Source organism: Mauremys reevesii, linkage group 21 (assembly GCF_016161935.1).
Source record: "Mauremys reevesii isolate NIE-2019 linkage group 21, ASM1616193v1, whole genome shotgun sequence".
NCBI classification, from domain to species: Eukaryota; Metazoa; Chordata; order Testudines; family Geoemydidae; genus Mauremys; species Mauremys reevesii.
Genome location: NC_052643.1, coordinates 22,822,239 through 22,847,505, shown reverse-complemented (window position 1 = coordinate 22,847,505; position 25,267 = coordinate 22,822,239). Strand labels below are relative to the sequence as shown.

The window sequence follows — 25,267 nt, the reverse complement described above, 5'->3', positions numbered from 1 at the left end:
AGAGTACCGTGCAGTGGCCTGGGCAGCCTTCCTGGGTCACTGTGGCCAGTGCACAGGGGCAGGGAGTGGTACCAGAACTGACGTGTCTGAACTGTGACTTGGGGACTCATGATGGGAGCCCTGCTTTCCTCTCGAGGCTTCCACTTTCCCCCTCCCCATCATGTTCTAGCTGGGCCTGATTCTTCTCTCCCTACGTTAGCATGGAAGGAGCTCCAGTGGTGCCAGTGCAGCTACTCCTGATTTACTCCAGGGGGTAATCGAGAGAGGAGGAAGGGCTGCATGGGAGTACTGGGGGCAGAGTTAGGCTCTCGGTCCTTAGGGAGGGCACTGTGAAGTGCCCTGCCTAGCTGTGGCCCTAGAGATGCATCCATCAATAATAAGAGTGATTTTATGTCACAGAGGTCACGGAATCCATGACTTCCAGAGACCTCTGTGACATTTTCTGCTTCAGCCCCAGGGGCCAGGACTGGAGTTGGCAGCCAGCGGGACCTTGAGCAGGGCTGGAGGGGGACCCCGCAGCTCCCAGCTACCACGGCAGTGGGGGAAACCATGGAGCCGCAGAAGCAAAAGTCACCGACAGGTCATGGCTTGCGGGAATTTTTGTTTATTGCCTGTGACTTGTCCGTGACTTTTATTAAAAATAACCATGACAGAATCTTAGTCTTAACCCATTAACGCCCTCGTTGAGATCCTGGGGATGGAAATAGACTCACAGACTTTAAGGTCAGAAGGGACCATTATGATCATCTAGTCTGACCTCCTGCACAATGCAGGCCACAGAATCTCACCCACCCACTCCTGTAACAAAACCCTAACCTGTCTGAGTTACTGAAGTCCTCAGGTCATGGTCTGAAGACCTCAAGCTGCAGAGAATCCTCCAGCCAGTGACCCGTGCCCCATGCTGCAGAGGGAGGCAAAAAACCTGCAGGGCCTCTGCCAATCTGCCCCGGAGGAAAATTCCTTCCCGACCCCAAATATGGCGACCAGCTGAACCCCGAGCACGTGGGAAATGCGCAGGCAGGAGCGGAGGAACTCGGGGCAGTGAGTAGGCTGAGCAGAGAGCTGCTGCGGCCTGTGGAGAAGAGAGCCACGGTGGCGCGGGGGTGGGGGCGGGGAGAAAATGACGGGCCGGACCACTCGTGCTGTGACTGCCCAGGGCCTTTCCCGTCTCTGAGACCTGAGACTGCAGCACTGAAGCTCTTCACACTCCATGTGGCTCCCCAAATCCTCTTACTCTGCCCCTGCCCCAGGAGACATTACCATGGGCAAGGCCATGAGCGGCGTCTAAGGCCCAGGCCTGGGAGCCAGGAGACCATGGCTCGTTCCTGACGTGATGCAAGACCAGGGACAAGCCACTTCCCAGCTCTGCCAAGTGGGACCCTCAGAGCCCATACGCAGCAGCTGTGAGTAGCCTGCCGCACCAGGGGCAATCCCTGCTCCCTTTCACTGAAAGGACCTGGTGCTGCACCCTTGCTCAGGAGCAATGGGGGGACTGCAGTGACCTGCAGCCATCCCTCAGGCCGCCTGCAACAGAGCTGGATCCCCGCCCCCGAAGGATTCACTGGATCTAAGGGTCGGGGAATCTAAAGCAAACCCACGGCCGAAGGGGGATCCAAGAGCAGGAACATGAGACATCAAAGCAAGGCCCAGGGGTTTCACTGGTCTTTGAAGAGGAGTCCCCCCACGGTGCGTTTCCTGGGCTCTGCACGTGCCACCTGATGGAATTGCTGTGCAGGGAGCTGTTGGGGGGGGAAGCTCTGCATCGCCTAGCAGGTTGCAAAGGTTATTTGGGGACTGAATGGCGGCAGCTTCGTTACCCCCTCACAGGGAGGGGGCTCCGAGCTGATGCAACTGAGTCAGTACTGAAGCAAGGCCAGGCAGCTCGCGGGCACTGACCCTACCTGACTGTGGCCCCTTGGCTTTGAGTTCAAGCTGGGCAGCAGCTGCAGTTGGACAGGCTGTGCACAGAGCCTGGTACTGCTGCAGTGTCTGCACTGGGGCATTGGGGCCATGCACAGTCACCGGATGGGAAATTAACTGCCCAGGCTGGGGTCTGAGTCCTGTGCCCTGAAAGGGGAAGATCCAGAGGTGGAATGGCCCACCTGGAATGGACTCGATGCTGCTGATGCAAGGAGAAGCCCAGATGGATTTCTGGGGCCACCTGGAATGAACAACTGGTCACCCTTTCCCTGCATTCCCCACTGTCTCCCCAGGAGCCTGGTGTGGTGTTCACTGGCCGTGCTCAGTGGCATACAGGGCCCTTGGTCCTTGCAGCCTGAGCAGTGCCTAGATTGGCAGGGCAGGTAACTCGGAGGAGAGGACGGGGTCAGAGCTAGACGCGGGGGAGGTCAGCTCCTTGCTGCAGAGGCGAGGACTAGAAGGCAGTTCAGCTGCCATTTAGTTCCCTGTTGAGGAGACAGCAGCAGCAGCAAACAAACATCTCATCTGCATATTTGCATATGGAGATCAGACAGCTCTTGATCTACAGGAGAAGCGGGGGAGGGGGGGTGGCTTCTACTGGCTGTTCAGCAGCATTGGGCCAGATCCATCTCTTGCCCTGGCATAGATCAGGAGGCACACCAGTGACGCTAAGGGGCAAGCAAGAGGAGACTCAGACCCTGTGCCCCAAGTTACCCTGTGTCCATGGGCTGTTCGGAATTTGTCCCGGGTGAATGTGCATTGCTGAGCCGTCTCTGAAGGCGGATTTGCTGAGCACCAGGAGTCTGGCAGCAGCACCGCTGAGCGTAAGGTGCCTTCTGCTGCTGCTGGGGTCTGTATCAGCCTGAGCTGAAGGCTGCTGCTGGTACCAAAGGAGCTGAGCCCTAGCAAGCATGGCCAGATGAGACCTCGCACGGCCATCTTTCTGGTGCCAGCTGTACCAGGATTTCTTTTACAATCTGTGAAGCACCATGGGGCTGAGACAAACATTTGGTGGAACCAATTGGGAGCTACCGTTTCCTCCAGCTAAGTCAATGGCATCTCCTTGTTTCCAGCAGTCCCAGCCTGGATACCTGGGATGCATTCTTGCAGACCCATGCTCCAGAGCTCCCCGTGGCCCAGCTGCCTCACTGACCCTTGATTCGTTAGTGGCTGAGGAATCACAGGTGCAGTTGATGAGCTTTGAAGAATCAAAGGCCTGGTGTCAGGACAGACTCCCGTGAAAGTGACAGGGTGGGGAGAAGTAAGGTGGGAAGAGCCAAGTGGGTGCAGGAGCAGCTGTGGGGTGGTACTGGCCCATTGGCTGGCCCAGGAAGGACTAACCATGGGCAGTGTGCACCAACCCTTCTTCAAACATGAGATGCCTAAACCAACACCAGGACAGAGCAGGCTGCCAGCGTCCAGGGCCTTCCCCTTGCCTCTCTTCCCCCATTCCAAGGCTACCACATCCCCAACTCTCCCACCAGCTGTGCGCTCTGAGCTCTTTGTAGGGATCCCCTGGGTTTGGGAACCGCGAGGCTGGCTGGCTGCAGGCCCCAGCCCCTAGAGGGGCAGACCCCCTGTTACACAGACAAGCATGTGGCCTTTGCAGAGAACGAGAGACTTGTAGGGTAGCAGGGCTGCCAGCATTCCAGCTACCTCCTAGAGCTGCTCTAAGAAACGGGCCTTCCAATGCCCGGTAGCATGGCTGAGCTGCGCCAGGCTTAGCCCCGGCGGGCAGGGGTATTTAGACACTGCTCCCTAGTGTGACCCCCCAGGGCTTGCCTGTGCTTCCGGGAAGGGAGGCCAGAAGGAGGCACGAACGGGCCTGGACAGCATGTGGCTCGTAGATACTTGCCCGCGGGTGGAAAATGTTCAGCCCACTTCAGTAAAACTAAATAGCTTGGGGAAAATGTACAGCGTCGCCCCCGCTATGATTCGAGCTAAGGGGAAGGTCTAGGATGGTTGTTTCCTACTTGCCCAGCCCCCCGAGGTTGCAGACAAGGGGGCACAGCCTGTGGCTCTGAGCCAGCCACCCACCTGCAGGTGCAGGCGCCCTCCCTGGGCAGGCTTGTGGCAGGCATGTCCTGGAGGATCCCAGTGCGGCTGATTCCCACCCCAGCGGCAGACACCTGCCCGGCCTTCCCGCCCTCCCCGGAGGCTGAGGTTCACAAGCTGGCGTCCATGGGGGTCTGTAACTCACCTCGCTTCTCCAGGCAGTGCGACGGCCCCTCTTCCCAGCCATGCCAGCACTGGGAGCATCCCTGCTTGAGAAGGACCAGCAAACACCTCTGTCTCTCAGCCGCACCATGTGATGTCCCCAAGCCCTGCTGACGGACAAAAGTCCAGGGCTTCTTCAAGGCCTGAGGTGTCCTTTCGCCACCAGGCTGCAACCATGAGAGAGGCTAGAAATGTCCTGAGATGATGACCTAGTCCAGCTCTTCCCTCTCCTCCTTGCTGGAAAGAGCGCAGCACACACCGAGGACCTGTCGAGGAGAGGGACTGAGTGCAGCAGGATGATCTCAGCACCTGCCCCCAGGGACCTGACCCCTCCTTCCTAGGAGCCAGAGCCCCAGAGGGGCCCCCAGCTTTGCCAGCCAGCCTCAGAGGTGCTGCCCTGCGGCTCAGCCTGGGCCAGGAGAAGCATGAATTTTACTAGATTAGTTACATTGATTAACCTGCCCCTGCTGCAGCGGCTGGCACTGCTGGATGCTCAGTCCTTGGGAAGGCGCTGCAGTCCAGCTGCTCAGAGCTCCCTGCGCAGCGGTGCTGGGGGTGCACAGGGCTCTGGCAGCAGCTTGTCTGCCATCTCTTGTGACCATGGGTGCGGGTAATGACAGGTTGATCTCTGGCGTGGATGGAGGGATGCCACTCGGGCACTGAGCGCTCACCTCAGTGAGGATGCTGGCTAGGTGGCCATGCAGGTGCTAAGGAGAGGTGGGCATTGGCAAACAGGTCCCTCTGTCAGTGGTTCTCAACCCAAGCCCTGCACCCAGCAGGCTGATTCCACCGCAGCTCCCTTGCTAAAGCTTGGCACAGACGTTCAAAATAACCCACCCCTTTTCCAGTGCTGCAGTGGGGAGGGGGAGTGGTTCATGCCATAGCAAATGGGAGGGTGGGGGCATGCAATGGGCCTTGCTGTCCTTCTAAAAACTCTTCTCTGCCAGGATGCCTACCACACACTAGACAATGGCTGGGCTGCGCCCTGCCCATCATACTGCCTGGCACTGCCCCCTTGTTTCCTTGGGCTCCCCTCTCCTGTCGGTATCTGCCTGTTAGCCCTCGGAAGGGCCAGGGACCTTTTTCCCGGTCTGAGCCCCCTGGGGGCCTGGTCCGCAGTGGTGATAAATACTGAATGGGAGCGGAGGTGGGGGCCTGGGCTGGGCAGGAGAGAGCAGATGTGTCTGTAGGACAATCTCTAATGAGACTCACCCGCCATCAGCTCCACACACCCCATCCGTGTCTCTAATGCACCACGCTGAGATGTAGGCAGCCCAGCGACAGCTAGGCAGCTCTCCAGACCCAATGCAGAGGTGGGGAGTTTGGGTCCCAACCAGGGGCGGCTCTAGAAAATAGGCTGCCCCAGGCAGCGCGGTGCGCTGCGCCGCCCTTCCTCGGTCCCGCGGCGGGTCCCCTCTTCCCGCGGCTCCGGTTGAGCTCCCGCGGCAGGTCCACCGGAGCCCCAGGACGAGCGGACCTGCCGCAGGCATGACTGCGGGAGCTCCACCGGGAGCTCCACAGGTCCGGCGGCTCCGCTTGAGCTGCCGCAGTCATGCCTGCGGCAGGTCCGGTCGTCCGCAGCTCCGGCCGCGGCTCCGGCCCAGCCTGCCGCCCCCTAGATTTGGCCGCCCTAGGCAACAGCTTGGTTTGCTGGTGCCTAGAGCCGCCCCTGGTCCCAACACAGGGTCAGTGGCTTTGCCAGCGTCATGTCCTGGGTGAGGGGTACGCGGGGAGAGGGGCTGCTCTGGAATCCTGCTAAGGCAAACAGATGAGCAGGGCTGGAGGATGTGGGTGAGCCGCAGGCTGGGTGCTGCATTAGGGATGGGAATGATGCAGGGGGTGTTGTACCCACTGGGAGGGTCGGGGGGAGCCCTCGAATGGAGCCAGTCTGTGGGGGGAGGCTGGAATCTGCAGTGGAGGAAGATTTGTCTTGGAGGCTGGATCAGGCAGGTGTCAGGGAGTCCTGGCACATTCTTCACTGCTGCAGCTCCAAGGCCGTGCGCTCTTGCCTGCTGGAGCTTTCCTGTCCCCTTGGCAATGGGGAGCCGGTCTGCTCACTCCCAGGCAGGTGGTGCCTAGGGCGAGGTTCCTGCAAACCGGCCCTGGCCCTGGGTTTGCCAAACAGCAGCAGGCCGCAGGCCTATGGGCCTGCCGTGCAAAGGTGGCTCTTGGGTAGTGCCTGCGCCTCGGGGACGGGATATTCGGCATAAACACCTGAGACCCCAGCAGCCAGGCTGGTCCAGCACTTAGTGCCGGGGACGCAGCGTTTTTGTCCCAGTGCAGACTCCCAGGGTTCCCAGCTTTCTGGCTCCCCCTTGGCTCATCCCAGCCCCCTCCTCCCAACAGAGGCTCCTGGGGTCCTAGAATGTGAGGTGGGATCATCAACCTGCTGCCTGGCACAGGCTAGGTAGAGCAGGAGCTGGTGCCATGTTGTAACCCCCTCGACTCTCGTCACCCTGCCAGCTCGGTCCTGGTGCTCTTGGTTCCACCAAGCAGGAACTGACCATGTCACACAGACAGAGCCCCTCTCCAGCGCCGTGCCCTGCAACCCCCCCACCAGCCACCAAGGAGGCACTGGGCCTGCTCTGGCATCAGTTCCTCATGGGCCGACTCGCTATTGACCCCTTTGCGCTCCAGACAAGACTCAGAGGGGAATCGAGCAGTAGGAAACCCTGCTCCCCGCAGCCAGTGCTCTGTGCTGCCTGCCTTCCCGGGGCGGATGCTCGTGCCTGACACAGGAGGAGGCCTCTCTTGGGCACTCCACGCCTACGCTGTCCATTCCTTGTGGCCAGCCTGATCCTTGTTACTTCCCAGTCATGGGGCAATGAGTCAGTCACTTGCCTCTTCCCCGGGCAGACGTTTGCACCCACGGCGCGAGCTGCAAGTCTGCAGCCCATGGGGCAGGGCCTGCCCTCACCCTGCTGGACTTTGCTGCCAGGGATGCATTTGGGAAGCTTCTGCTGCTTCCTGGTGTGGGTGGGATGGGATGTTGGAACCGCACAGGTGAGGGAGAGATTCCCTCCTCCAGAGGCACTCCATCCCGGGAAGGGCTGCAGCAGGACCCCGGCGGGTCACCCCTGGCTTCCCAGCACCGCTTTCCCCACAACTCACAGCCTAGACCTTCAACCATGTCAAACCAAGTGGGCTGAAAGAGGGTGGCTGAATCCTGGCCCTTTCTCTGTAGTGTCTGGGACTGGGCAGTGCAGGGCCAGGCTGCAGTGGTATTGTCTTGGGGTGTGCGAGCAGAGCCAGGCCCATGCCTAGGGCTGCTGCTTAGAAAGAGCAGCGAAATGTGTAGTGGCCCCTCTGTGTGAGACTGATCGGGGGCTGCCCAGGATCCCAGAACCCCCCATCCCTTGCAGTGGGACTGGCATTGCACTCAGGCCAGAACCCAACAGCGGAGAGGAGGGGATTGGACTGTTCTGTTTTTATAATGGTGTGTAGTGTTTGCAGGCTGTGCTCATGGGGCTGTGTTGTGGCTTTGCTATGCATTACTTTGTGGCTTAGTGCAGGTCTGGGTTGCACAGTTGTACTGTCCTGTGTTGGTGTTCTGTTGCTGTGTTGTGTTGGTTTTTTGTCACTGTGCTGTGTTTCAGTGTTGCAATGCAGTGCTGTACTGGTATTGTGTGCTGTGCTGGATGGGGTTGTGTTGTGCTGTGTGCTGGTGGTGTGATTCTCTGTTAGAGGGGGTTTTGTTTTGTTGTGTTCTGTGGGGTTGTGTTGGATGGGATTGTGTTGTGGCTCTGTGCTGGGTGGGGTTGTATTGTGGTTCTGCGTTAGATGTGTTGCCGGCACAGAGGGCCGAGGACAGCAACAGTGGGGGTTCGTTGCCCGGTGTGCGCCGCACTAATTAACACACCAGGGTGGAGAAGCAACCAAGTTTATTTGAGCCCAAATAAGGTGCCAGGGAGACCTAGCAATCTCAAACCCTGCACCCCGATACAAGCGGTTTTCCTCTCTTTATACAGAACTTCAGCTCAGCATTCCCATCACCCCCACACTCCTCCCCCTTACCCCCCTTCTTCCCCCTCCCGTCTATTTTCTATATCAAATACATCATGCAAGTAACAATTACACTAAGCAGGTTAAATCATACTTGGCAAAAACCACTTTAGCTCGTTAGTACCTCTTCTGTGAACAGTTATCTGTACTTTCCCACCGTGGGGGCTACGTTCTCATGCATATAACTTTAATTACAGCATCTGCTTTCCGCCTGTCTTATTTAGTATTGGCTACATCTAGTGCCAAGCAGCCTTGCAGCTGCCAGTAATCAGCACATAGCACAAGAGGTTACAAAGGTTTAGTAAGGCTAACAAAAGCACTTTACATAAAGGTACTTTGGGTCACATAGACCCAAAGCCATCCTCCCGAGTTACCCAGATCCATGCCTAGTTGTGTTATGGCTCTGTGCTATGTTGTGGTTCTGTGCTGGGTGGGGTTGTGTTGTGGTGTTGTGGCTCTGTGCTAGGTGGGGTTGTGTTGTTGTGTTGCTGTGATGTTGTGCTGTAATAATTCAGACTGTCTCCTCCCCTTGGCAGGCCCAGGCCGATGGAGAATCGCTTTGTAAGTGCATTTTCCTACTCGTTTGCTCTGTGCATGCTCCGGAGCTTTACTTGTGTCTGGGAGCCCGTCTGTGCGCCCGGCGGGCGGGCGGGCAGGCGGGCAGAGCACTCCCTGGGTGAGCAGCAGGGAGCCGAAAGCTGAGGACCTTAGTGACTGCATCAGCAAAGCTTTCCCTGACTGAGCTGCCTAGGGAGTGCAGCTTCAGGGCAGGTCGTGTCCCTGATCGGCTCAGGGACGCCGTGTGGGGGACGAGAAAGGCACAAGGTGACCCAGATGCATCTGAGTGCATCAGAAACAGCCCTGTGCCCCCATGGAGTGAGCCCTCCCTCTGCACGCCCCTCCCTCCCTGCCTGGGGCCTGCAGCAGCCAGGGCACCTGCTGGCATCAGTCCCCACTGTGGGTTCTGCGCTCCAGGGTCAGAGTCAAAGGCCCCCCAGGACCTCCAGCTCTCACTGGGGCCTGAGGGCCTGAGTGCCAGGATGGATGTGAAGGGAAATGGGCCTGGTGAGATCTCTGTCCCCACATGTGCTGGATGCTGTTTGGGACAGGTCCAGCGCTGGACTAGTGGGGAGCTGTGGGTCAGGAGTGAGGGGCATCGGAGAGCTGAGCTGAGTTGTGGGAAACTTGCCCATTTCCTGCCTTGCTGGGCCAGCTCAAGCCAGGCCCAGGAATCCTTTATGTGGTTAGGCCCAGAATTGCAAATCCCTCATATCCGGCCTGGCAGGCGAGCGTGGCAGCTGTCGGGACCATGCTGGGCAGCTCTGACCGAGCGGCTCCCCTGGGGGCATCGTCCCGCCATGGATAAACCCTCCTCTTCCTCCTAGCGGGGAGCAGGGGCCTGGGGTGTGTCTGGGCTTGGCTGAGGGTGCCGAACTTGCACCACATTGATCCTTTGGCAGAGAGTGACATGGGGCATCCCCCAGGGGTGTTCTGAGGACCCCCTACATATTCTGGGGACACCTCTGTTATGTGGGGGCCTTGCCAGCTCATGCTGATGCTCTCCACCCCTCCCGGCTCTGGCAGCCTTGTTCCCAGCAGTGCCTGCCAGGTGCCACAGGGACAGGTGCCGGTACGAGGGACACAGCTCTGGGTCCTTCCAGGGGCTGAAGAGGCATGGCTCAGTGACCTCAGACGAGCTAGGTTCTAGCCTTGCTACTGTCACTGTGGGCCCCTTCAGTGCCTGGTTTCCCCACCTGTAGTATAGGGTGCTGAGGGGAGAGAGCTGCCCCATGAAGCTAGGTGATGTTTCCAAAGGGTGTTGAAGCTGCGCTGGTGCCTTGCGGGCTGTGATACCCCCTAGTGCCAGGCTGGAGGGTCACTCCAGGCAGCTCTGGATCCCCAGATGCTGATGTCAGTCCCACACCCCCAGATTGATCCTGCTCCCAGACAGATGCTGGCCAGTGATTTACTGTGTCTGCCTTCTGCTAGGATCTAAGCAGACCTGGGGCCACAGATGGCTGCAGCGACAGCCAGTCCCTGAGGGAGCATTCCCAAAACTTGCCCTACAGAGGGAAGAGGCCTGGGTCTCCCTCTGACAGCCCTGGGGGAGACTTTCTTAGATCACAGAACCCAGCTGGTGTGCTGAGCCTCAGCCCTGGTGAGAGGTGCCCGGTGTGCCGTGGCTCTGGGCTCTGTGAGGGGTGGAGGAGGGGCTTGCCCAGCTGTGCCATGGCTCTGGGCCCTGCGAGTAGGGTTGTCAATTGTGGTTGGACGTATTCCTGGCCGTTTCATCACATGACATAATCTTTAATTAAAAATTTATCTTTAATTCCTGGAGACTCCAGGGCAATCCTGGAGAGTTGGCAACCCTACCTGTGGAGGTGCCCGGTGTGCCATGTGTGACAGGTTCCCCCTGGGGTGCCACCTGGAACTGGGGTACTACTGAGCCCTCTGACCCACCAGCCTGGGCTCCCTTTGGACTGTACTGCTGTAACAAGCTGCAAAGCCCTCCCAGCTTGCACTTTCACCAGCATTCACACAGGTCAGGACACACCCAGCTGCAGTTACATGCAGGCTGTCTAACCACCAGGCTCCCAGCCTAGGCCCCCAGAGCAGTACCGTCCTGCCCTGGTCCAATCTGGCCAGTATGTGGGTTTAATGCCCGTCCACCTCTCCCTCAATGTGATGAGGACCATGCACACTTATGGCAACCAAGCTGAGATTTTCCCCAGACACCTTAGTCAAATGCTCACTGGTTTGGATTAAAACAGAAAATAAGTTGATTAAATACAAAGGATAGATTTTAAGTCATTATAAGTGATAGCAAACAGATCAAAGCAGATTACCTAGCAAATAAACAAACCCACAAACTGAGCGTAACATCCTAGACAGGTAGGATATGAATTAGCAAATTCTCACCCTGAGTGATAAACAGCCTGGCAGATTCTTAAGGCTTTCCCAGGTTTTCATACACAGGCTAGAAATCCCTGTAGCCGGGGACCATCACTTCCCCCTGGTCAGTCTTTGTTCCTCAGGTGTTCCCAGGTGTGGTGTTGCAGGGAGTTTGAGGTCCCCCCAGGATGTCATTGTCCCCCTTTTATATCTTCTTCCCACGCTGGAAAGCTCTTTTGCTGTGACCTGGGTCAGACAGTTCCCCTTGTGCGGTGCTGGCTTGGAGAGGTTTCTATAGCACACAGTTCCTGGGGTGATCCTGCTGCTTGTGGGCATTTCCTCAATAAGCCGTTAACACTGTTTGGCCTTTTTACTGTTGTACCTGAAAGGCTGCTTGTGGGTGCGTTCGGCCTCACAACGTGTTTCAGTAACACACACGTGGCCAAACTTCGTAACTTCACATACAACGACAGCACATACAATCCCACGAGATAGTAATGTCTAGCAGATCAAAACTTTGAGAATGATACATCACAAGGCGCACTTTGTACAAAACATACCCTAACTACATGACAGTGGTGAATACTGGGGTGCCAGGGTGTCACACCGAACACACTGTGAGGGATGTGGGGGGTGCCCGGTGTGCTGCAGTTCTAGGCCCCGCAAGGGTTGGGGGAAGGGAGTGCCCAGCGTCTGTGACTCTGAGCCCTTGGAGAGGGATGCCCAGCATGCTGTGGCTCCGGGGGAGGGGCAACCAGCATGGCGTGGCTCTGAGCCCTGGAGGAGGGGCACCCAGCTTTCCGTGGCTCTGGGGGAAGGGCGCCCAGCATGCCCTGGCTCTGGGCCCTGCGGGGAGGGTGCCCAGGAGTCACTGCAGGTGCTGCACACTGGGGGGCCCTCCCGTGAGTCACTCTCCAGCCTTGGCATGCACCCATGGAGCCAGCTACAGGTGCGAGTCCCGTGTGTCAGGAGGGACCTAGGGCGTCTGTGCCTGGCTCTGCATGGAGCAAGGAGCTAGGGCTGGCTCAGGCCCCAGGACACGCTGCTGCCCTGATGCCTGGCCCCTTGTTGGCAGGCCAGTGGAGCCAAGGAGTGCGTGCAGCCCACAGACCAAGCTCCCTGTTCGCCTGGCCGAGGCCCTTTGCTGGGGGGCTGGGCCTGCCACTCCCTGTGGAGTCCCAGAGCGGCCAGTGGCAGGCAGCATGGTCTAGTGGCTAGTGCAGCTGGTTCTGTCCCTGGCTCTGCTGCTGGCCTGGGCACAGCCCTCCCCTCCCCCCTCCGGCTCACTGCTCCCCCACGGCTGCCTGGCCTGATCAGACACAGCCCGTTGGGCAGGGCCTCTCGCGGTGTCGGTGCAGTGCCCGTGCAGGGGCCCTGATCTCAGCTGGGCTCTCCAGGTGCTGCTGTAATGGGCGTGAAAATGTGTGTGGTGTCAATTGGGAGTGGGGACTGGGTTGGGCTGGTGTAGGTGGGCTTGGCTGGAGGACGGGGGTGGCAGACTGTGGCCTCTGCGTTCGAGGCTCGCTGGCGCGGGGGCTGCATGGCAAGGAGAAGGATTTCGCTGGGTGCAGAGCATGGTAGCTCTGCCCCTGTCGTAGCTGGTGGGCCTGTCTGGCGGTGCCAGCGTTAATAATTGCCGGAGGAAGGCAAACACAGCTGGGAATGTCTGCCCAGCAGTGGGTCTGAGCAACAGGGGCTGGGTCCAGGGCAGGTAATGCAGCCACCTGCACTGGGATCTGTGGCTCCTGCATGCTGAGAACTGGGCCATGTGGATCCTTTGCCATGGGGCAACCAAAATGCACCCCAGAGTTTGGCGCTGCCCTGTTGGGTGCTCCCAATGAGAGCACCGGTTGCTGGATCAGACAATGATGCATTCTGGGATCTGTGGCCTCGGTATGCTGCCTGAGAGAAAGGGAGCTGAAATCTGCTTCCTCTCAGGCCACCTGGCAAGTGGGTTTCTAAGGCTGGGGGCTGAGCTGGTTTTCAGCTGGGCAGAGTTCCCAGTTCAATCCCTCAAAGTGGTGTGAAGGGGCCATCTGCTGCAGCTCTAAGCCTGTGCCGGTGTGAACCCCTCATCGCTAGTAGCAGCTGCCTGGATAATAACCCAATCTCCTTCGCAGCTGTGCAGCTGCTGTTGCTCCTTCTCCTGAGGGTGGCAATTGACTAGCTGTCTCTGCGTGGCCCTGGCCAGGTGTGATGGATGAGGGAACGCAGGTTGCAGTCCACTAGCCAGACGCAAGGTACCAGGTGCAGGAGTTGGAGTGTCTGTTGCAGTCCATGGAGCAGCTGCGCTGTCCACTGGCTGCTTCGGTAGCGTGTTGGTAACTGGAGCAATGTCTGGCTGAGCCTGCTGCTGCTGCTGCTGCTGCACTTTCCTGGGGATCTTCGTTAAATGCAAGTGACGTGAAGCTAGCTCCTGAGGGGCCCCTGCAGCGCTGCGTCTCTCCTGGACGCATTACCAGGCTGCATCTCCCCTCTGATGCGGCTGCTGAGTAGCACCTGGTGGCTCCCCTGGTCTACCCTCTCCTCGACTCCCTTGGGATCCCCGCTGCTGGCCTCTCTCTTCCCGGCCCCTCCAGCCCCAGCCCAGCTGGAGAGGTCACAGCCATGGGGCCAGCTGTAATATGCGGGTTTCTTCTTTTTCAGGAAGAACGATGTGCCAAGCCAGCATGTCTCACACACCGTAGAGCTGCCCTGGGTGGGCTCTGCTCCACCCCACCCCAAGGTAAGAGTCCTCTCCGTACCCTCCATGCCACGGTGCCTTCCCCAGCCCCCTGAGACGCCCAGGTGTGGGTCCCTGCAGCAGTGGCTGCAGACAGGCCCTGGGTGGGGACACCCCAGCTGCTGGCTCTGCAGGGGGAGCGCTTGCCATGGTAGGCACGGGGTATAGTGGCCTAAGCAGGAGGCCTGTCGTCAGGACTCTGAGGTTGCACGTCCAGCCCTGTGTCTGACTAGTGTGAGCTTGGGCAAGTCCCTGTCCGCTCTGTGCCTCAGTTTCTATTTCTTGGAGGGTCACGATACTGAGCTGCTGCCCGGGGGCTTTGCTTGGAGGATGTGTGAAGGTGACATGGGTAGGTCTCTGCAGCCTGGACAGGCTGGTACTTCAGGGGCAGAGACCCTGGGGGATGCTCACCCTGAAATGCCACCACTGTACAGTCTGAGGTGGGTAGCTGCCAGCCCCCCTCTGCACTGGCAGAACAGAGCCAAGCTCCCTCGAGCTGGGGTTGCCCTACTCCAGGATTTGTGCCAGCTCCTGCAGGTGGTGCCTGGGCCGGGCACAAGCTGGGCAGGAAGGAACCTGTGTTTGCAGGTAGTGCCCTGCTGGGGATTTTGTCCCAAGGACACTTCCCCCACACTGGGTAGGTGAACGCCCTCAAAACACAGCAGGCCAGATTCAGGTTTGGGGTAACCCGGCCAGGGTCAGCAGAGCGACAGGAGTGCGATCTGGACCGGCTACTTTCCTCTGAAGAGAGCCTCCTTCCCTCTTCGTGCCCAGGCCCTCCCACACCCTCCCCAGCTGATCCCCCCTGCAGGATTTGCAAGGGAAATGAGCCCAGGGCAGAGGTGAGAGCCTGCAGCTCTGCCTGGTGCTGGGGCCTGCACAGAGGGCAGAGGGTTCTGGCCCCTGCCCTGCTCCTGCTTCATCAGCCTAGCTCATAGAGGAGGATTAGTGGGGGAGCGAGTGCCAGGGCAGGGGGCGAGGATGGGCAAAGATGGCAGAGACCCATCACCAAGGCCAGCCCCTGCCAGGGCAGGGTCCTTCCCTTTGGTGCCGTGTCCTCAGAGACCCAGGGTGACTGCGGGAGAGCTGTGGACAAGGGCACTGGTCCCTCCTTGTTGGCTGACACTATGCACCTGAGGACATGACTCAGAAGCCCATTGCCTGTTTCCCTATCACGTTCTCAGCCCCACTCTGCTTCGCTGTCCTCTCACACCCCGAGGTGCCCCTGCCAACCCCAAATGGGAGCCTGCATCTGCCACACCCAAGGCTCCTTTTGGGTTAATTGTGGAGCGAGGGTCAGGGAGACCTTGTAGCCAGAGTTCCGAGGAAGGCCACCGCTGCTGCTGAGGGATCCAGGTCCAGCCAGTCCTCAGCCGGGATTCCCTCTGTGAGCCCTGCAGCCACTTGGGTTGGTTTTCTTTGCCTGGCAGGTTTTCATCTCTCTACCCTCAGGATGCGAATTGCTCCTGGGACTGTTTCTCCCCTGGGGCCAGACTCAAAGGGCCTTGAAGCAAATAGAAAGACTCCTATTGACTGTTTGGTGCTCGGTTTTTTTCTCCTAGTTTTTCTTTGACTCAGGACTACAGTGAGTCTTATGCAGTGAGAATTGCCGGGATTGCTCTGCTGTCCCTTTCAGATCAGTATCTGACCCCACTTCAGCTCTCCCTGATGTGTCCGATCTTGTTGGCAGAGGTTCTCAAGGTCTGTCCTCTCTCTCCCCCTGCACTCCTAGGATGGGTTGCCTGGACTTGCCGATTTGAGCCTGTAGGTTAACGCAACGTAAGAATGTTTTCCGGAGTGCTGTGTAAGCTCGAAAGCTTGTCTCCCTCACCAGTCGATGACAGTCCATTAAAAGAGATTTCCTCACCCACCTTGTCTCTCAAACATAAGAATGGCCCTAGTGGGTCAGACCAACGGTCCACCATCTAGCCCAGTGGCTGGTGCTGGATGTATCAAAGGGAATGAACAGAACAGAGCAATTTCAAGTGACCCATCCCCTGTTGTCCAGCCTCAGCTTCTGGCAGTCAGAGGTTTAGGGACACTCAGAGCATGGGGCTGTATCTCTGACCATCCTGGCTAGTAGCCATTCATGGACCTGTCCGCCAGGAACTTGTCTAGCTCTTTTTGGAACCCAGCTGTACTTTTGATTTTCACAACATCGCCTGGTAACGAGTTGCACAGGTTGACAGTGCATTGTGTGAAGAAGCGCTTCCTTATGTTGATTTTGAAACTGCAGCCTATTCATTTCATCCGGTGACCCTAGTTCTTGTGTGATGTGAAGGGGTAAACAACACTTCCCTATGCACTTTCTCCACACCAGTCACGATTTGATAGACCTCTATTATATCCCCCTCAGTTGTCTCTTGTCTAAGGTGAACAGTCCCAGTCTTTTTAATCTCTCTTCATATGGAAGCTGCTTGATACCCTTCTCTGAACATTTTCCAGATCTAATATCTCTGGGGGGGGGTTTGAGACGGGGTGACACACTATTCAAGGTGTGGGTGCACCATAGATATTTACAATGGCATTATGATATTTTCTATTTTATTATTTATCCCTTTCCTAACGGTTCCTAACATTCTGTTCACTTTTTTGACTGCCGCTGCACATTGAGTGGATGTCTTCAGAGAACTATCCACAGTGACTCCAAGATCTTTCTTGAGTGAAAACAGCTAATTTAGACCCCATCATTTTATATGTATAGTTGGGATGATGTTTTCCATTGTGTATAACTGCATTTATTAACCTTGAATTTTATTTGCCATTTTGTTGCCCAGTCACCCAGTTTTGTGAGATCCCTTGTAAGTCTTCAGCTCTGGACTTAACTGTCTTGAATAATTTTGTATCTTCTGCAAATTTTGCCACCTCACTGTTTACCCATTTTTTGGATCATTTATGAATATGTTCAACAGCACAAGTCCCAGTACAGAGCGGTGGGGGACAGCACTATTTACCTCTCTCCATTCTGAAAACTGACTGTCTATTCCTACCTGCCCCTTGGTTTCCTATCATTTAACCAGTTACTGATCCATGAGACAGCCTTCCTGCTTATCCCATGACTGCTTTACTGCTAGTTTACTTATAGCCTTGGTCAGGGACCTTGTCAAAGGCTTTCTGAAAGTTCAAGTACACTACATCCGCTGGATCACCCTTGTCCACATGCTTGTCGACCCCTTCAAAGAATTCTAGTAGATTAATAATGGTGAGGCATTATTTCCCTTTACAAAAGCCATATTAACTCTTCCCCAACAAATCGTGTTCATCTATGGGTCTGATAATTCTGTTCTTTATTATAGTTTCAGCCAATTTGCGTGGTACTGAAGTTAGGTTTACTGGCCTGTAATTGCCAGGATTGGATCCAGAGCCTTTTTAAAAAATAGCCGTTAAAAATACATTGGCTATTCTCCAGTCATCTGGTACAGAGGCTGATTTAAGTGATAGGTCACAGGCCACTGTTAGTAATTCTGCAATTGCATATCCGAGTTCCTTCAGAACTCGGGGGTGAATCCCATCTGGGCCTGGTGACCGATCGCTGTTACATTTATCAGTTTGTTCCAAAACCTCCTCTAATGACACCTCAATCTGGGACACCTCCTCAGATCTGTCACCTAAAAAGAATGGCTCAGGTTTAGGAATCTCCCTTACACCCTCTGCAGTGGAGACTGATGCAGAGAATTAAATTAGCTTCTTCACAGTGGCCTCCTTTTCCCTGAGTGCTCCTTTACCACCTCAGTTGTCCAGTGGCCTCACTGATTGTTTGGCATGTGTCTGGCTTCGGATAGTTCCAAGTATCCCCTCCTATGTGTAGGAGGTTTCCATCCCTTCTGGTTGATCGAATGTCTTCTCCTTTGGACAGAAAAAAGGAGGAAAAAAGGTTTAGCCCCCAGTCGTTTTAGAGCCCCCCATGTCGCTTAGGAAAGAGCCGACTCTCTGAGACTCCCCCTTCAAGTGGTTGCAGATCCTCTCCGCTGTGGCAGCATGAGCTCACTCTGCAGAGCCTGTCTCTGCCTTTCTCCTGCCCTGCAGCCTCGGCTGACTCTGTTCCTTCTTCTTTTGTTGCTGCTCCAATTTTTCCACTCATTGCACAGGCATTTTTTACCCTTGGATCTTCCAGCTGGTTGCTCAGGAAGCGACATTAGCTCCTGCTGGATCCGGGGCCCTTCTCTTTCCAGCTCTGCCTTGGGGGCTAGTTGCACATGCTCAGGATTCTCCACCCTTCTTTGTGTAACGCCGACAGACCCCGGTTGGCGGCGAGCAGGATCAACCCGGGGATCTCTGGAGCTTAGTGCATGAGCCTCTGCTGCATGAGCTAAAAGCCAACTGGCTGTTAGCTAAAGCTGTTATGCTTAAACAAACCACACGAGATCTTTTTATAGCGGAAAAGGCAACAAGCCGCATTTATTGAGAATACAGCAATTAGCATATGCTTTTCAGTCACATCCCCACCCCCCATGCACACAGTCCTGCCAGTCGATGTTTATAGTTACCAGTCCAGAGTGTGGATCAATCTAGTGGCCAGCCAGATTGGTCGCAGAGGGGAGCCAGGCTCTATCTGTCGCAATCCGATGCTCCTGGAATTGTGGCAAGACGAACCCAAAGCCCCATGGCAAAGCACACTGTTCTTATAGTCCTTTTTCTCCGTTGAAGTCTATGGATTTTGCTGTGTCCGTTTATGACCAGTTACTCCTCAGTGGGTGTTATCTTTTATGCTGGCCCAAAACACCTCCGGCAGGGTGATCCTGTCTGGTTTTGATTTAATCAATTATCTTGTGTTTTAAGGGTGCAGCCTTCACCTCAGGGTTGTCAGTCTGCCCCTCAGCCATGGATGTGCGCTGATGGTCCTCTGGCATCTTTAAGTCTCTTCACTCCTCCTCCCTTGGCCATCTGGCTTCAGCAATGGCCTTCACACCTTATCTTCTCCTGATGCATGCACTCCTCCTTCACACAACCAGTTCTTTACAGAGACCTTCAAAAGGTAACAAATAGCAGTGGTTTATGTTGAACAAGAAAGGCATCGTAAATTAGGCCTTACTAAATTTTGCAACTATCTTTTCCTACATTGGGGCCTAGGCCTTCGAAATTCCTTTAATCTAATTAACATAGACACAGACAAGATCCTGTCTGTTACTTGCAAGGCATGAATAAAAAGAAAACGGCTAATGCTAGTACACCTCTAGCCCGACATAACACCGTCCTTGGGAGACAAAAAAAATCTCACCGCGTTATAGGTGAGACCGTGTTATATCAAACTTGCTTTGCACCGCCCCCCCCCAGACCCTTGTCCCTAATCACCCCCAGGACCCCACTCCCTATCCAACCCCCCTGTCCTCTGACCTGCTCCGACCCCTAGCTACCCCCCACCCAGCCCCGACAGGCACTCACTGGCAGCGGTGGGAAGCGGAGCAGCCTGGCCCCAGCCCGCTCCACTCCGCCACCTCCCAGCTTCCCGCTGCCAGTGAGTGTGGGGAGGATGGGGAAGGGACGCCCCCCTGCACTCACCGGCGGCGGGAAGTGGAGCGCCACGGCTGGGAGCTGGTGGAGTGGAGCGGGCTGGGGCTGGGCTGCTGTGCTTCCACCGCCGGTGAGTGCGGGGAGGTTGGGGAAGGGACATCCCCCGGCACTCACCGGCGGCGGGAAGCAGAGCGACGTGGCCCCAGCCTGCTCCACTTTCCTTGCCCCGGCCCCAGCTGCGTTGCTGCGGGGAGGCTGGGGAAAGGTCCTGCACTCACCGGCGGCGGGAAGTGGAGCGAGAAGGCCCCAACCTGCTCCACTCTACCCCCTCCCAGCCGCGGCGCTCCGCTTCCCACCGCCGGTGAGTGCGGGGAGGCTGGGGAAAGGACGCCCCCCGTACTCACCTGTGGCGGGAAGTGGAGCGCTGTGGCTGGGAGCTGGCGGAGTGGAGTGGGCTGGGGCCGGGCTGCTCCGCTTCTGCCGCAGCTGGTGAGTGTGGGCGGGATCCCTTCCCCCAAGCCCCATCCGCTGAGCAACACAGCTGGGGCTGGGGCAAGGAAAGCAGAGTGGGCTGCTCCTGGCCCCCCACTAATCCCCCAGGCCACTCTGGGACCGCGGGGCCCCCAAAAGTGCCCTCCCACAGCTCCTGCCCCCCAGACCCTGGGGGGGGAACCTCTGACCACCCCTGAGACCCTCTGCCCCTTATCAAACCCCTCGGCCCCAGCGTGGCCCAGCACCCTTAACACGCTGCTCAGAGCAGCATGTCAGAGCTTTACCAGCCGTGTGTGCGAACCGCCTTATATCGGGCTGCGTCTATCGGGGTAGAGGTGTATCCACTATCCTGTTCATTTATTCTGATACCTTAATTCTTACTATAAAACATACACTGGATATAGCCAAAATATAACCACTTCTATCGCACAGTACCCATGGTATAACAAGGCTGTAGAGCAGACTCATTAATCTCTCTCTCTTAGTGCCACTAGATGGGACAGACACCACAACCAGGAGGCATGTGGGTTACATTTGCACACGGCAGTTTCGGTCCCTCCTCCTGTCACCCTTGCACCCGGCGCCTCAGTGCCCCACAGTATGCTGCACCCTGTCCTGCAGCCTGCACCCTCGGGATGCCCTGCTTCTGCAGGCCCCCTGGGAGCTCCAGCAATGGGAGAGCTCCTGACGACGGAGGTGCAGACTGCCTCCCCTCGATTCCAGAACCAGCCCCCATGCCTGGGCAGGGATCCTTTCCCCCAGCAAGTTAATCCCTGCAGGTAAGAAGAAAATCCACGGTAACTTCTTCCCTGGCTAGGGCACCCCTCCCACCCCCACTCGGTCCCAACCCACAGCTCTCCCCTGCTATCCCAGTCCTGGGCTCTCCTGGTGTCCCCCAGTCCCTGTGCCCGTCCTAGTTGCCAGCACACTGCCCTATAGAATGGGGGGGAATTATCCAGGGGAGCCGTGTGTCTGCTGCGATCCCTCCATTCACCCAGTCCAGCGACAGCTCTGTCACTTCCTGGGGAAGATAACAGTCCTGCATCTCCATTCGAGATTATTGCTGGGGTTTCAGAAACCAGGGCCCCTAAAATCACCTCCGCCCTCTTCTCAGTGCCCTGCTGAATGCCCCTGCAGCGTGCAGCTCTATGCCGCCTTGTGCTGGCACCCACACTCAGCCCCCAGCCCAGAGCCTGTCACTGCCAGCTGCTGGCTTCTGCCTCTGCTGGTCTGCATGACGGACAGACAAGAGACAGCCGGGCAGTGGCACTGCCAGCAAGGCATGTGGTGGGCAGTGTGACCTGTGCCAGCCACCCCCACTTACCCTGGCACCTGCCCTGACCGCCCGGGATGTCCCAGCACCAGGGCAGGTGGGGAGGGACGAGATGATCTGCCCCTAGGGACCTTGTCCTGTGCTTTAGCCTATTCTGCCCCCAGGTCAGGATGTTTCTTCTGATATATACGCCCTCTCCTCCCACAAGTCCCAGCCACGACCCTGTGTGCCACCTCCAACAGTGCATCCCCCTCCCCCTCCTTGGGGTTTGCAGCCTTTGCCTGTTCCCAGACTGGGATCCTCTCCCAAGCCAGATCGACATCACCCTGTCTCCAAGCTCCCCATGGCCCAGCAGCGCAGGGCCGTGCTGGCTGGGAAGGCAGCATTTGGCCTCCAGCAGGTGTGGTATAGGAGGTGCAGGCCAGGGGTGCAACAGGAAGAGCAAGTTGCAACAGCCTCCTGTAGGCTCCCTAGGACTTGCATTGCCAGCCAGAAATGCTGTAGCAGCATGTGCTGCCCCCCAGCATGCCCCCTGTGCCAGGGGAATTCTCCCTCGAGCAGCGTCTCGGGCCAGAACTGCACCCCAGGAGTGGACCCAGTGGAGCTCAATGGAGCAGGGCCATCGCCTCTGCTTTAAGGGGTGTCGCCTTTCATATGCACCCCAATCGCACTGGGCCGTCTCCTATAGCCAGCTGCGAGCCTGGGCCCCGTGACGTTCTGTGCATGGTGATCTCACTCTGTTATTCAGCCACCTGTTGTGCCGGCCAGAGACTCAGGTTTCCCTTTCTGTACAAACATTCCAATAGCAGAAGCATGTCGCTCAGGGGCTGTAAATTATTTACAGCCACGCACACAGGCAATGCCACTTTGGTTTGAGGGGAGGAGGGCTGGCCCCTCCTTGGAGCACTGCGTGGGGACAGGGCTGATGATAGCATTTCAGGATGATACTTTGCAGAGACTGGCTGCTGCTGTCCTCATCTGGCACCTTCAGGTATTGCCCAGAATAGCCTGGTTCATTTGTTCCATGGTGAAATGCTCCGAGCTTGGCTCAGCTCTCGGCTGCTGCTGTCGGGACTTCCTGGGGGTTGGGCTCTGTGGGCTGTGGCCCATCCTGCCTTGACTCCTCACCAGCCTCAGATAACAACTTGTTCCTGTGCTCAAGCGAGATGGCTCTGTCTGTGCGTTCACACCTCTGATGTGCTGGCTTCCCACAGGCATGTGGTGCAGGTGCAGGAGCATATGAATGCTAACATCCAATCCAGTTTCTGCCAGGGCAAGTCATGCCTGACCAACCTGATTGCCTTCTATGAGGAGATAACTGGGTCTGTGGATGAGGGGAAAGCAGTGGATGTGTTATTCCTTGACTTTAGCGAAGCTTTTGATACGATCTCCCACAGTATTCTTGCTAGCAAGTTAAAGAAGTCTGGGCTGGAAGAATGGACTATTAGGTGGATAGAAAGCTGGCTGGATCGTCGGGCTCAACGGGTAGTGATCAATGGCTCCATGTCTAGTTGGCAGCCGGTATCAAGTGGAGTGCCCCAAGGGTTGGTCCTGGGGCCGGTTTTGTTCAATATTTTCATTAATGATCTGGATGATGGGATGGACTGCACCCTCAGCAAGTTCATAGATTACACTAAGATGGAGGGAGAGGTAGATATGCTGGAGGGTAGGGATAGGATACAGAGAGACCTAGACAAATTAGAGGATTGGGCCAAAAGAAATCTGATGAGGTTCAACAAGGACAAGTGCAGAGTCCTGCACTTAGGAAGGAAGAATCCCATGCACTGCTACAGGCTGGGGACTGATTGGCTAAGCAGCGGTTCTGCAGAAAAGGACCTGGGGATTATAGTGGACGAGAAGCTGGATATGAGTCATAGAATCATAGAATATCAGGGTTGGAAGGGACCTCAGGAGGTATCTAGTCCAACCCCCTGCTCAAAGCAGGACCAATTCCCAACTAAATCATCCCAGTCAGGGCTTTGTCAAACCTGACCTTAAAAACCTCTAAGGAAGGAGATTCCACCATCTCCCTAGGGAACCCATTCCAGTGTTTCACCACTCTCTGAGTGAAATTTTTTTCCCTAATATCCAACCTAAACCTCCCCCACTGCAACTTGAGACCATTACTCCTTGTTCTGTCATCAGGTACCACTGAGAACAGTCTAGATCCATCCTTTTTGGAACCCCCTTTCAGGTAGTTGAAAGCTGCTATCAAATCCCCCCTCATTCTTCTCTTCTGCAGACTAAACAATCCCAGTTCCCTCAGCCTTTCCTCATAAGTCATGTGCTACAGCCCCCTAATCATTTTTGTTGCCCTCCGCTGGACTCTTTCCATTTTTTCCACATCCTTCTTGTAGTGTGGGGCCCAAAACTGGACACAGTATTCTAGATGTACTCTAGTCAGCAGTGTGCCCTTGTTGCCAAGAAGGCTAATGGCATTTGGGTTGTATAAGTAGGGACATTGCCAGCAGATTGAGGGACGTGATCATTCCCCTCTATTCAGCATTGGTGAGGCCTCATCTGGAGTATTATGTCCAGTTTTGTGCCCCACACTACAAGAAGGATGTGGACAAATTGGAAAGAGTCCAGTGGAGGGCAACAAAAATGATTAGGGGGCTGGAGCACATGACTTATGAGGAGAAGCTGAGGGAACTGGGATTGTTTAGTCTGCAGAAGATAAGAATGAGGTGGGATTTGATAGCTGCTTTCAGCTACCTGAAAGGGGGTTCCAAAGAGGATGGCTCTAGACCAGGGGTAGGCAACCTATGGCACACGTGCCGAAGGCGGCATGTGAGCTAATTTTTAATGGCACTCACACTGCCCGGTTCCTGGCCACTGGCCCAGGGGGCTCTGCATTTTAATTTAATTTTAAATGAAGCTTCTTAAACATTTTCAAAACCTTATTTACTTTACATACAATAATAGTTTAGTTATATATTATAGACTTATAGAAAGAGCCCTTCTAAAAACGTATTACTGGCATGCGAAACATTAAGTTAGAGTGAATAAATGAAGACTCGGCACACCACTTCTGAAAGGTTGCCAACCCCTGCTCTAGACTGTTCTCAGTGGTACCAGATGACAGAACAAGGAGTAATGGTCTCAAGTTGCAGTTGGGGAGGTTTAGGTTGGATATTAAGAAAAACTTTTTCACTCAGAGAGTGGTGAAGCACTGGAATGGGTTCCCATGGAGCTTTTTAAGGTCAGCTTGACAAAGCCCTGGCTGGGATGATTTAGTTGGGGATTGGTCCTGCTTTGAGCAGGGGGTTGAACTAGATACCTCCTGAAGTCCCTTCCAACCCGGAGATTCTATTATTCTATTCTATGATTCTATGGTACTTGGATGGGAGACTTGAGGTGCTGTGGAGACGCAGGTGATGATTCAGTAGAGGGCGCTCTTCCCTTTCAATTAGCATTGTGCTTATAGCTTCCAAGGCCAGGAGGGACCCTTGTGCCCATCTAGTGTGACCCCGGAGAGCCCCGGCCAGAGATCTGCCCCTAGTAATCCCTAGGGCAGAGCTTTGAGAATGGTCAGGGATGGAGAATCCATCATGACCCCAATGAATTGGTCCAATGGTTAATTACTGTCACTGGTAAAAATGTTCGCCTTAGTCTGAACGTGTCTCACCTCTGCTTCCTGCCACTGGGTCGGGGCAGAGCTGTCGCTGCCAGACTGACAAGCCCCTTAGGAAATATTTGTTCCCCACGTAAGTACTTACAGGCTGGGATCAAGTCAACCCCGAGCCTTCTCTTTGTTCGCCTAAATGGATGGAGCTCCGTGAGTCAGTCTCTATACGGCAGGTTTTCTAACCCAGTTTAATCATCCCCCTGGCTCTTCGCTGATCCCCCTCCAGTTTATCGGCATCCTCCTTGAGCTGTGGCTGGAGCCAGGATGCCAGGAGCAGGCGCCCCAGTGCCAAGCACAGAGGAAAATGTCATTCTAGCCATTCCCCTGTTAAGGCATCCATGGATTGCTTTAGCCCCTTTTAGCCACAGCCTTGCACTGGGAGCTCATGTTCAGCTGATCATCCCCCATGATCATGGATGCTGGAAGGACTGCAAGAGTGCTGGCCAAGCCCCCAACCGACAGCCTGACCCTCCCAGATCCCCAGGCCCCATCGGCCTGACCCCTCCATCTCCCCATCCCCCAATGGCCTGACCTTCAGCTCCCCAGCCCCCATCGGCCTGACCCCTTCAGCTCCCCATCCCCCATCCCCCAATGGCCTGACCCTCCCCGATCTCCAGCCCTCACCCCCCAACAGCCTGACCCCTTCAGATCCCCATCCCCCAATGGCCTG

The 25,267-nt window shown here is 56.2% G+C and overlaps 1 protein-coding gene across 3 annotated transcripts in view; it reads left to right on the top strand.

Moving 5' to 3' along the window:
- The window catches only part of LOC120387851 (RAP1 GTPase activating protein), a 186,651-nt gene that overhangs the window by 83,708 nt on the left and 77,676 nt on the right, over window positions 1-25,267 (top strand). For all 3 annotated transcript variants that reach the window (XM_039509121.1, XM_039509119.1, XM_039509122.1), the window contains exon 3: window positions 13,678-13,756. In XM_039509121.1, coding sequence (XP_039365055.1) covers window positions 13,678-13,756 — 79 coding nt within the window. The remainder of the gene's footprint in view (window positions 1-13,677; window positions 13,757-25,267) is intronic.